Source organism: Cloeon dipterum, chromosome 1 (genome assembly GCF_949628265.1).
Source record: "Cloeon dipterum chromosome 1, ieCloDipt1.1, whole genome shotgun sequence".
NCBI classification, from domain to species: domain Eukaryota; kingdom Metazoa; phylum Arthropoda; class Insecta; order Ephemeroptera; family Baetidae; genus Cloeon; species Cloeon dipterum.
The window spans coordinates 30072826-30085385 of NC_088786.1; the positions used below are offsets into that span (position 1 = coordinate 30072826).

Genomic DNA, 12560 nt, shown 5'->3' on the forward strand with positions numbered 1-12560 from the left:
AGTGCTTGAATGCTTCACCTTAAAATTTCACGCTCAACGCGCGTGACAGATAACCGGCGACAATTTTGGTTGGCAGCCGTGAACGAGCCCACCATCTGACCAAAGACGTCACAGAGCCTTCAAATAACTCGACTGCAGCCGAAAATTTCTCTTTCGTTGACCTCAACCATGACCTCCAGGTTCTCTGAAGTCACCACCGGCCCACCGATTGAGGTGTTCGCCCTGAACAAGGCGTTCTTGGACGACACCAACCCCAACAAAGTTAACTTGGGCGTCGGAGGTTAGTTCCAATTGGTTTTAACTCTTTCCAAATCAATTTTTTGTCACGTATTCGCGCAGGTTAAGTATCACACCGCAATAATTGCTCGAGCGTATAGGGAAATTTTGCTTCAAATTTCATTCCTCTCAATTCCGCTGAGTTAGGAGCTAAGAAAGAAGTAACCAAGCACTCTTAGGACATAATACGTTATGTATACAGATATTAATATAATAGGTTTGTAAGAAATAAAAGTTTTTTAGCCGCGTTCGATGTTCCTATATGGAGCGTTTTTGAAAATCTGCGACCCTTCAAGAGTTTTTTATTTTGAGCTGGAGATTTTTAGAATTTAAAGCTCACTGTTTTTTTAGCTTTGGTTTATTATGTCTTTTTAATTTATGCTCATAATTATCTGATCTTAGTATATAGAACATAAATTTGCCCAATATACGCCTGATATTTTTCCTTTTTTTCGCGCAGATCAGAACGTTTTATTTGCGTGGGCAAAAGTTAATCGAATAAATTATTGATTTACAAAACTGATTAATGCAATAAGTAAAATTTTGTTACTTGACATGGAAATGGTGCGTATTTTTTTTAATTTTTGTTATGTACAAAGATTTAATAGTTTTGCTGAGTTATGTATTTCAAAAACATGCACTTTTAAACATTATTTTGTTATTGACGCATGCATTTTTTTAAATCCGCGCTGTAGAGTTTCAATGAAAAAAATTCCGAAATATTTTGCTCTATGTAGTATCTACTCTCCTTATTTAGTATGATGTATATTATAATTACTTTGCTTTAAAAGATTGATATTTTTGTCACTATGAGACAGCTGATAGCTACACCACTATACGTTCGACCAAGGTCCTGCTGTCAGGCAAACATTCAAGAGCTTTCAATTGTATGGCATCTGATTAAAGTCCTTTCTATAAATATTATTTTACAAATTATCCTAATCTCGACGCATGTTTTTATTCCCCTCCCAATTTTAATCTATAGTAGACTTTCCTTATATTAGATATATTATATCCCAACTTTATAAAAGACTTTAATCACTGCGTCTTAAACAAAATATAAATAATACAATTCTATGCCATCTCAACATATATAACGTGTGTAGCAATTATTTGCATTTTGATTTTTCTTAGTTTTTCCATAATGTGTGAATGTTTTGGTTCGATATAATTTACTGATAGCGGTTTTAGGGCATCATGAGGTCAGAATAATATATGATATACCCACAAATTGTGCAATCTTCTTTCGCTCTGATTCGTCAATCGCGGTCAAGCCTTCGTCCTTGTTAACGGGAGTTGGAAAAGATTATTAGGGAGTGTGCGCACTGAATTAATTTACGTGTTGTATCCACTCATTAATCTTTTGCTGATGAGCTAATATTTAAACAACGCACTGGTTTTATTTGATAAATAATTTCAAAACAACAATCTGCGCTATTTTAGGCTAAAATAAACAACTATTACAATATGTCAAACCTTTGCAACCAAAAATAATTACCAAAATAATCTCAAGCCGTCGTTCTGTGCTTTCCAGCTTATCGTACTGATGATTGTAAACCATGGGTGCTGCCAGTGGTGCGAAAGACCGAGCAGGCGATGGCCAACAATGAGGCCCTCAACCACGAGTATTTGCCTGTTTTGGGCCTGGACCCATTCTCCACCGCAGCCACCAGGATGCTCCTTGGCAAGGATAACAAAGCTATTGCCGAAGGAAGGGTACATCTTCATCAGCTAGAGGAGCAAGTCCAAGTACCAAACAGTTTGGTTTCAGGCGTTCGGAATTCAAACTTTGAGTGGCACAGGAAGCTTGCGCATGGCAGCCGAGTTTTTGGGCCGCATTCTCAAATATAAAACCTTTTACTACTCTGTGCCCACCTGGGGTAAGTTACCAAAAATGGTGATCCTTTGAACCGTTTTATTTAAGGTTTTAAATCATTCCAGAAAATCACCATCTGATTTTTGTCAGTGCTGGGTTCACCGAGCCAAAGACATACCGATATTGGAAAGCTGAAACACGCGGTTTGGATCTGGACGGCATGCTGGAGGATCTGCGCAACGCTCCCGAAAACTCGGTCATCATCTTGCACTCCTGCGCACACAACCCTACTGGAGTGGATCCAACCCCTGACCAGTGGAAGCAAATCGCTGATGTGGTCCAGGTGAGAAATTATTGCAGTGAATATTAAAAAATAAAAACGACACATTTTGCTGGTTGATAAGTCAAATTTTGTTCTTTTCCTTCCGCAGGAGAAAAAACTGTTCCCGCTCTTTGACTGCGCGTACCAAGGCTTTGCCTCTGGCGATTTAGAGAAAGACGCTTTTGCAATCCGATACTTTGTGGAGCGCGGATTTGAGCTTGTTGGATGTCAGTCGTTCGCCAAGAACTTCGGTCTTTACAGTAAGTTTTAGTTTTTGCTCGCAACAAAGAATAAAAAATAACCTTGTGAAATTTTAGATGAGCGTGCTGGCAACCTGACAGTGGTTGTGAATGAGACCAAAGTCGTAGCTCCAAGCAAGTCCCAGCTGACGCTGTTAGTGAGAGGAATGTACTCCAATCCTCCAAATCACGGTGCTAGCGTGGTGTCCACGGTGCTCAACACTCCTGAACTCTACGAGGAATGGTGTGTAAAAACGATATCATTTAAATACAACCGTGACTTTGATTTTAAGTTAATGAATTTACTCTAGTCATCAAAATTGGTTCAAGTATTTAGCCGTTTCTCTCTTGAATATAATTTTTCAAATTAAAGATTTCTCAAAGAAATCAAATTAAAGATGTTGGTACCAAACAAAATTAGTTATAAGATTTAAATCATCAAATGGCGTATAAATAGCTCTGCGCAGATTTAATAAGGATGGGTAGCTATTACTGAAAATTTTAGATGAAAAAAATAGATACTGCGTCTTCGCACTTAATAATTTAAATCTCATTAAATTACCTGCGTGTATTTTTTTTTTAAATAAATGATCTAACTGGATTACAGTAGCCAGACCTAAACTATTTTCATCTTCTCTTTCATTTCAGGAAGGGATGCATTAAGACAATGGCCGACCGCATCATAAGCATGAGGCAAGGGTTGAGGGAGCGTCTGGAGAAACTTGGAACGCCAGGCACTTGGGAACATATCACCAACCAGATTGGCATGTTCTCGTACACTGGTCTCAATCGTAAGGATTCAATTCAACAATTTGCAACAAAATCTATTGATTGCTCCTACAGAGAAGCACGTTGAGACACTGGTGAACGAGTATCACATCTATCTGCTGAAGAGTGGACGCATCAACATGTGCGGGCTGACAAGCAAGAACATCGATTACGTGGCCAACGCCATTTTCGAGACAGTCTCGAAAGTTGGTCTCGACTCGTCTCTCTAATTAGTCAGCTATTGCTTTTGGTTTCACCTCCAAATATTAATTGCAATAATAATGCTTTCTAGATTAAAACTTTGGTTGAGGCAGGTCCGCTCATTTCAAAAATTCCGATCAATGTTGACATTAGAAAAGGCTGATGATAAGATAATAAATAATACAAATTAATGTTCTGTTAAAAATAACGCGATTTATATTTATTGAACTTGAGCTACAGTTCATGGAATTGAAGTCAAGAAGTCCCTGAGGCTATTTTTTACATCTCTGTTCAGTTTTTGCTTTAGCAGATTTTTGTTTGATTTTTTCTCCGGCTTGCCTTTTTTATTTTTAGATTTCAAAGGCAATACTGAAGGACTCTTATTTTTAGAATTGTTTGGAGTAGAGGCGGGATGGAACTTGCCTTTGGGGGTGGAAGCAATCAGAATTTTTGGTGTTTTCACAGGTGTTGGAGAAGGACACGGTGACATAGTGAGTGGCGAAGAAGCAGCTGAGGAAAGTGGAGTTCTGCATAGCAAGTCCGATCCAGTTCCTGAAATAGACATACTCAGGCCACACAGCTTGTCCTTCTTTTTCTTCTTCTTCTTTTTCTTGACCGACTCAGGCTCTTGCACTACAGGCACTTTGGGAGCAGCCCTAGGCAGTTCAAATGAGGTGGTCTTATGACACACTGAGCAAGTCAAAACCTGGAGAAAAAATTGTAAATTATTTCCAATTTGACATGGGAAGCAGTAAGTCACGTACCATGTTGTTTGTTGTTTTCTGCAACTTCTTGACAAGGTTCTTCTCGATTGGCCTCAGCTGGTTTGGGTTTTCATTGTACCTCCTAAGAACTTTCAACGATGCCGTCGAATGTCTGTGCTTGGCCTTGATCCTGACTTTGTAGAGCTGCTCATTCCAGAAATTAAAGCAATATTGACATCGGACTGTGGGTCTAGATGCGTTGCTCGGCAAGTTGAGGTTTCCATACTCATGCAGTCTTTTAATTTTCTCTCTGAAACAATCAAACGGTCTGCATTACTAACAATGGCAATCTTATCACGAAACGCACTCAATCACTTAAATCGTTTTACTTTAAACCCTGTTAAACCTGTCATGGATTTTGGTACAGTTTGCATTCAATGGCACAACGTGAGACTAATTAAAAAAACAATTACATTGAGCTTTCTGGTTCTAAGAGAAAACTGAGAATATTATAATTTAAAACAAATGGATAAAACTTATTAATTTGAGGTGGAAAATTTTCCAATTTTCTTCTTGTACGGTCGGTCATTGGGCAGTGAAAATTTGTGCAAGGAGATCAATTATGCTGGTTAGCGCTGGTTTGAAATGAAATTTCAGCTATTCCTTATCTGGACTCGTTATTTCCCATGTTATTCCTTAGCGATGTTCTTGGGACACGGAGATTTCGAGAATTGTTTGCTATCAGGGGTTACCCATCCTTGAAGAGAACCAATCATACAAAATTAACCTTAAATTTAGTCTATTTTTGATCTCCTTTTTAGAATTTCCCGTTCCTAACCGTAGAAGCAATTTGGAAATTTTCTCCCTGGAATTAAGTGATTTTCTCGATTGTTTTAGCACTTGAGTGTTTTAAAATCATTATTATTAAGTCTAGGCCCCACTCCACAAATTTCCTCGCGAATGGATTAAATGGGAATATTAACTTCAATTTAAACTGACAATGAGTATATCACGAATATTATTTTCACGAAAGAAATGCCTTGGAAGCAGTATGGTAATCACTTTTCACTCAATATTTGACAACTGTGGTCTTCTTTGGCAAGTAAGCATCCTTGACCAAACTGACAGAATAGCTGTCTTCTTCTTTGGCGAACAAGAGTCTAGTCTGGGGCACCGACTGCCAGGCAGTACCCATGGCGGCCCTTGGCTCAAGCTCATCCTCAGTGGCGTCCACTGCCGCCTCCGTGCGGTGATTCACCAGCAGAAGGGCGAATTGGCTGTCTGCAGCCGCCCTCTTCAGCCCGTTGGCAACGGTCTGCAGTTTGGCCAAGGTGACCATTTGAGCGCCGAGAAGGGGATGCACCAGGGCGGCCATTGAGTCGACAATCACAACTCGAGGGTTTGTCCTTATCAGGAGGTTTGGCAGGGCGACAAGCAGGTGCTCCATGCTACGGATGTGGGCCACTTGGATCTTTTTGGCTGCATCTTCCATGGCTGGACGGGGGAATCAAAATCAATGTTTTTAAAGAAACAAAGACCAGTTTTCCGACCTTGAGAGCTTGGTGGCACTGGTGCTGAGCCTCGCATGATTCTCAGAATGGCTTGCGCATCAAAGTCCCCTTTGGTATGCAGGTACAACACGGGTTTCCTCAGGTTCAACGAGACGTTCACTGAGAGACGGTGGCAAAATTCACTCTTCCCCGTTCCGCTGAATCCAAAGATCTCTAAAATTTGTCCTGTGCTAAGCCCTCCAGATAAAATCAAGTCCACCTGAGGCACGCCGCTGGGAACAACAGCAGAGTTGGTCACGAATTCTTTGTACGTTTGCAGGCCACTTTGGGCAAACGGTGCACACGCCCTGGCTACCCTGAGTTTGAGAGCCTTCGCCTCCTGGTATGTGAGCGGAGCAAGTCTAGAAGGTTCGGCCAAAAGGAAATCCCTGGCAGTGATAATCTTCTTTTTTCCTAGGTGGCGAATCAAGTCATCCTGCTTGAAGATGTCGGTCAGATCGCGTAGGGCCATTTTATTTGGTCTGTGGTTCGCTACTCAACTCAAACCGAAGCCCTGCTGAAACGATGCTAATTGCTAGAAAAAATTGCTGGAAAAGTGGCGGTTAATTTGGCAAACTTACAGAAGGTGTGCGACCAGAATGCCGTGCCCGTTGCTACTGGGATTCAAGCTTTGTGCCTGCTGCCATGTGAACTCCACTTCGTGGTGCTTCATGTTGTTGTGCTCAAGTCGAAGGCCAGCGAAAGCGAAGCGAAACAGAAAATTTGTCAAAACATTCCAAATGAAACTTTTGCGACAGTTTTTCTGCCCTTTATGACAGATTATCTCTCACAAACAAGAAAGAGCACAAGAGAAACGCTCTCCAGCGATCTACGCACGTGTGTTTTTGTTTTGAACTCAATGGGCGTGGCATTCTTGGCAGAAGATGCTATGGCACGGTGGCACCCTCTCCATTCGCCCTGCCCTGCATTCGATCACATAAAGCGAGGAGGCAGAGGCGCCAAAACGGATAATATTAAATATTGTACATATATGGCAAAAAGGCCTTGAGATAATGAAAAAATATTAATTAAAATATTGGTACAATTACTTGTAATTTGAGCAATGGTGAAGCTGGCTAACACGTTAATTCTGCAACAGTTAAAATTTCGAAATTAACTATTTAAATTTCTAAATAAATTAGACAGAACGTCAAAAACTGTTTGTTATTATTTTAAAGTTACAGTTACTGCCGAGTTACACATCTCGCCAGTTCTTATGAGGATTCCATGTAAAAGTAGAGGTGGCGAAAACTGTAACAGTTTGAGATTTACTAACAATTTATATTGTTTATTTTAAATTATTGGTTGACCATTATTCTATTAACTTGCCATAGTGCTGATGAAACGACGTCGTATTTGTTTTTTCACTGCTCAATTTATGCAATTTTTGGCTAACATTTTGCGGTAACTGAAAAAAAATTGGTTTTCTCAATATCTATGTATCATAATTTATGAAATTTCTTTACCCTTCGTTTTTGGAAATTTTACACAAATTCCATCGCTTTTGAGGTTGACTAGTGTTGCAATAAAATTATGCCATTTTTTATTCTTTCATACAATTTTAATACATTCTTGGTTAAGTCTCGGGAATTTAATGTTGCTTTTGATAAAGATAGAAGAGATTAGGATCCGACAATGGGCCAAAAATCCTATTATTTCTCCGTAAGAATTATATTTAAGGAAACAGGATTTTCGTGTCCTAATATGTACATCCTTATAGTTTATCACATTTCTTATAGAAGACTGATTTCTATTTCACTTTGACATGTTGACATATTTATTTATTTTTGTTCTGGCTTAGTTGTAAAGACGGCAAGAGAGGCACTTCTCCTTGGTGACGGTGATACTCTCGGGTGATAATAAAAAGACGTCAACAGCATTGGTGGCGAAAGTTATACACACTTTTCTCTCTTTCCCAAAAGTATGTATCGGGCGGCTGGGAAGTCCTGCGGGAAATATTTGAAGTGGCACTTGAGGATACCGTGTACTACATAGGAAAAGTACATGACGCGAAGAACACATTGTGCCGCGGAAAGGCAAAGGCAGGCCAGGCGCATTTTATGAGGTGGCGATGATAGATACACTTTACACACACTTCTCATCCCCCAGAGAATTGCCCTGCAGCATATATACGCACGTTCGCACGTTCTATCAGCAATGAGAATGAGCGAGTCGAGACCGAAAACTTTGCGCGGAGAGGACGCATAATAATAAAATTATTGCTTGTATTTTGTTATCTTACTTAATCTGGAAAATATTATTAATGTCTTCTTCTAGCGGGAGTTTCTAGATTAACCGAATTTGGCGGTGTAAAAACGCCCGCCGTTCTTAATGTGTTTATATATCGATTAAAAAAATTATTTGACTGGATATGGCAATGTATGAAGCAGAGTTGCCCTGCTGGACCAAGATAAAGATTAACTTGAAACTAAAAAAATCAATCCTTTCCGCTCCTTTCTTGTAAATTTCACATTAGTCGAGTCTTTCAAAATCTCTTTTTGACCTTATAAAACACGCTGCAAGAGTGTATGTTTAAGCCATTGTTAAAGCTCAAGAACTACTTAGGGGAACCGATACGCACTTCAAAATTGTTTAAAAACTAAGAAATTTAATTCAAATAAAAAAATGACTAAAAGAGAAGCTTTCAAACTCTGCAAAACGTGATTGGTTTAGTATTGTTCTGTTGTAGTGTTGTGTACGCCTAGTATTGCGTTTATTAAAAATTTTATATTTATATATCTATATTTTATTTATTTTAAATTAAACAGTAAAAAAGTCTAGCATATTTTTAACACTTTTTTTAAATTAATTTTTCTTTAACCAGTACAATAATGAACAAGCAAACAAACAATTTAGTTTATATTTATTTATTTATTTTTATCAGTTTGCCATCATTTTTTGGAAAGAATAGGCGAATATTTTGAGTTATGGTGATGATATAGTGTGGCCTAGATTGCATCATTTGTGAAAAAAACAGAAGGACCAATCTCGGTGGCATTTCACCGATACAGCTTTTTCCGCACATATAATAGCACACGTCAAGTCCCAAGTCCCAGTGCCAGCACGATATGTGATACATTTTTTGTCGAAAACATTTTTTGCTCTCGTCACATATCGTTCGGCGACGGAGGGAGATGAAGCAAAAACGCATTTATCATCACCGCCAGGGCCGACATTTGGGCGTCATCCACGTCATATATATATATATAATACTAATAACAAAAAAAAAATAAGCGCCACTGCAGACGTCAATTGCCAAATATCGCAGACTGATGTGTTGGCTTGTAATTGCGGTCCAGAGTTTACAACCCGAAAGGACCATAAAACGTGACGGGAACAAACAGTGCTGCGCAGTAATTCATCCGTGACGTTGTAAAATTTTTACAATTTGGGGGACCGTTTTTCAAAAGGGAATAAAAATGACACTCAAATTGTTATACACGGAACAGATTTATTCGTAAAAGCCTCTCAGTTACTATTAAATGTCCATTGTTTGTCACATAACAGATATTCCAGAATACATCTATGTTTTCAATAATTTATCGCTTCTTTGCCTTAAAATTAAGTACTTTAATTCTATAATTAAGGGCCCTGGAATTCACATAGCAATTTTATTGTTAGTTGCATATTGAAACATTTTAATTTTGAAATTAAAACAAATCCAAAGCCCTGAGCGTGAGTTGTGTTATTAAAGTATCATATATATAGCTCTTGGCTCATGGTCAGTTTTAATACCGCTTAATATTCTATCATATATTTAGTACATTTCTAGATCCATATATATATTTGTATAACCCCTGGAAAATAGAGACTTTGCCGTTTTATTCAAAAGTTATAATAATTATTTCTCATTTCAACACAAGTGCGGAAATGCAGCTGCTGTTAGAACTGATCGTAACAAGATATTGCGCCACATTTAAATATACACAAATACAACATGTTTCGAAGAATTATAGCTTGAATAGTCGCTAATCAACATCACATCCAGTATCATAGACAGCAATAATAGTGATTAATAGACAATAACACAGCTAAAACGGCTAATCAAGTTTAACTGGTGACACTGAAGAGAATTAAATAGCCGCGAGTAAAATTCAATCGATTTAAACTGTCTTCAGTCTTATTCGTTTGAGGATTGAGCTGACCCACCTGTTCTTTTTGCATTGCCAGCTCAAACTATTTTAAAAAATTGCAGATTCTCATTTTACTCTGATGCTATTAGAATTATCAGTCTTGAAACAAAACTAAGTGTTGAGGAATTCTGTTTGAAAGAAAGTTGAGCTTGAAAAGCTTGCTTAAATTAAAAATCATTTGGCGAATGCTCTTAATTTAAGACGTATAATAAATTCAGCTTCTGCTTGTACCTCAGCACAAATATCCACGAAGTGGGGGCTGCAGGGAAATGAGCCAAAAATTGATTGCAATGCCGTGAAGCGGACAGACAAATTAGCAGCGACGACGAGTGCGTCTGCCGCCCTTTCCTTATGTATTCCAGGTCACAAACGCGGGACTTGCTCGGCAGCGCTGCCTCCAGCTCTCTCATTGTCTATGTATTGGAGTCACTTCTCTGTTTACATTGGCCGCATTCCAAACAGATAAAATTGTTCACTCGCGAACAAAACGTGTGTATATATGCATGGTACCGATTGCAATGATTGTGCGCCGAGAGAGTCGCGGTGCGCGCGTTCGCCTCAAGATAAAATTGTGCGAAACGAACGACCTGCAGTCGGAACGGCCCCCGATCTTTTGTTGCCGCCTCGGAAAATGCATAAATCATTTGCGAAGACAACAACAACAACAACTCAAAGGAGATCGACGGCCGCTTTACGGTTGCTGGAATTGAGAAGCCTTGGAACTGTTCTTATAATCAGCAGCGGAACTGTGAGATGAAACGAGAGCCATTTTTGCTGTGTGTATCTCATTAGCATACGGACGAGCTAAGGACGTACTTAAAATGCATTGAATTGGAGAGCGTGCGGATTGTTCGTCAGAGAGGGAAGTTGGAAAAATATTTACAAATACTGATTAAACAAGAAATTTTAAACAAATTCAAATTGCTATTAATATTCATTAAAAAATTGGTATTATTAAGATTCTATAAGATTTTTTATTTGGTTTTTCAACAAAAAAGGAATGGTTTTGAGCTAAAATTTAAAGGATTTATAATTTCTTTGCACATTTTACCCCACTGGTTTTCATGACAGTTATATCATTCTTTGGGGTTGAGTTGGGATGCAGTTATTTTAAAATGTGATTTTTCTTCTAAAATACACAAAAAATTTCGAAATTGGCTCTTTTCTGTTATTTTCAATGAAAATAAATAAATCGATCGAAATAGTACTTTTTGATTGGTCCAAAACTATTACCCAAAGCTCTTAAAAAGTTATACTAGTTTAACTCAGCTAGACCATTCGTTTCCGATTACAAAACCATTAAAATTGAAAAAAGACTGGATTAAACAACAAGAAAATTGTGTTATGAATCCCGCTTTTCGTGATTATCTTGCATTGAAAACTAGAAATTGCTAAAATGGTTGAACTTTTACTTGTAAAATTTACATTTTTTTATTTTCTCTTGAATTTTCAGGTTCCGAAAAGTTTAAAATTTATTTAAAAAAAACGTGAAATATATAGCTTTTGTAGAAAACCCCTAAATGCGCCTAAAATGTAGATAATTTTGCGTGTTTTTAGGTGTTTGATAGGCTTCACAAGTGATTATATTATGTTTTTGGCAGTTTAAGATGGTTTAGGGCTCCAAATGCACCATTTTAGATGCGGCTTTAAACGTCTTAAAATACTTCCAAGAGTAAATTTGACGCATAACAATATCCGAAAATTTGAAATTTCCAACATCCAAATCTCATGGAAATCAGTGTTCAATCTTCAGAAGTCACAGAAATCATAAAAAAATGACGTTAATAGAGTCCACTGCATAGCAAATCTTTGGAAAAAGCCTTTTCAATTCATATATAGCTCCATTTCTTCCTCAAAACCAAGCTCTCTCATCCCGCACAGACTCCGTCGAGTTGAACCGTGCACACAAAGCGATACAATAGAAAAGTACATTTTACGGTTACCATGATTTACGCGGAAATGCTCTTAATTACACGCTTAAAGTCTTGCAGCCGCTCCTCCGACCATCGCCGTTCCCTTCACAAGCACCTTGCCTGCCAGTGGCGCATTTCCCCTCTGCAACACAAATTAATTCTTTATCTCGCGCTGCACCCGTCGCAGCTGCACTCACGCGAGATCGCAGCGTTTTGCCGACGCTGTTGGAGAAGAGGCAGTAAATAAAAGGGTTGGCCGCCGAGTTGAGCGGCGCCAGCGACTGGATGAACGTGGCCACCGCCAGGTTGGTCTGCGTCCGCGGCACGTGCCCAAACACCTGCAGCAGGTCGAACACGATGTACGGACTCCAGCAGGCGATGAAAACTGGTAACATTGAAAGGCAAACAAATTTAAGTCGAATCTAGGAATAAAATAGTTTAATCGTGTTATGCATGAGGTGAATAATTAACAAAACGAATCAAATACTGAAAACTCGGCAATTTTAGTTGGTTAATTTTTTTCTAAACTTTGTAAATAATCTCTTATTAAGCAGCATGTTTTTTTAAATCGTTCAAAACCAATTTTGCTCGACCAAAACTGATTTTATCGCAAAATCACGATTGATATCTCTCCTAAG

The 12560-nt window shown here is 38.6% G+C and overlaps 3 protein-coding genes across 8 annotated transcripts in view; 1 reads left to right on the forward strand and 2 right to left on the reverse strand.

The window, feature by feature from the left end:
• Positions 1 to 56: 56 nt before the first annotated feature.
• On the forward strand, positions 57 to 3830 carry Got1 (Glutamate oxaloacetate transaminase 1). The gene is made up of 8 exons (XM_065480354.1): positions 57 to 280; positions 1811 to 1992; positions 2048 to 2156; positions 2218 to 2435; positions 2524 to 2674; positions 2732 to 2897; positions 3302 to 3444; positions 3497 to 3830. The coding sequence occupies exons 1-8, from the start codon at positions 169 to 171 to the stop codon at positions 3649 to 3651; spliced, it is 1236 nt and encodes a 411-aa protein (XP_065336426.1). The 5' UTR covers positions 57 to 168; the 3' UTR covers positions 3652 to 3830.
• On the reverse strand, positions 3816 to 6748 carry LOC135937259 (DNA repair protein RAD51 homolog 4-like). Of its 6 annotated transcripts, none has more exons than XM_065480392.1 (5): positions 6458 to 6748; positions 5877 to 6393; positions 5355 to 5820; positions 4387 to 4636; positions 3816 to 4328 (listed from the first exon to the last, which is right to left on the reverse strand). In XM_065480392.1, the coding sequence occupies exons 2-3, from the start codon at positions 6346 to 6348 to the stop codon at positions 5396 to 5398; spliced, it is 897 nt and encodes a 298-aa protein (XP_065336464.1). In that variant the 5' UTR covers positions 6349 to 6393; positions 6458 to 6748; the 3' UTR covers positions 3816 to 4328; positions 4387 to 4636; positions 5355 to 5395. The 6 variants fall into 6 exon arrangements, with proteins under 6 accessions (XP_065336464.1, XP_065336470.1, XP_065336457.1 ...); XM_065480398.1 differs by having other exon boundaries at positions 5389 to 5820; positions 5877 to 6404; XM_065480385.1 differs by having other exon boundaries at positions 5389 to 5820; positions 5877 to 6390; positions 6458 to 6747.
• A 2541-nt stretch (positions 6749 to 9289) lies between these two features.
• LOC135937251 (cardioacceleratory peptide receptor-like) overlaps positions 9290 to 12560 on the reverse strand; it is a 52299-nt gene continuing 49028 nt past the window's right edge. Inside the window, exons 8-9 of the mRNA XM_065480364.1 lie at positions 12120 to 12307; positions 9290 to 12064 (exon numbers count right to left, since the gene is read on the reverse strand). Coding sequence (XP_065336436.1) covers positions 11987 to 12064; positions 12120 to 12307 — 266 coding nt within the window. The 3' untranslated portion in view covers positions 9290 to 11986. The remainder of the gene's footprint in view (positions 12065 to 12119; positions 12308 to 12560) is intronic.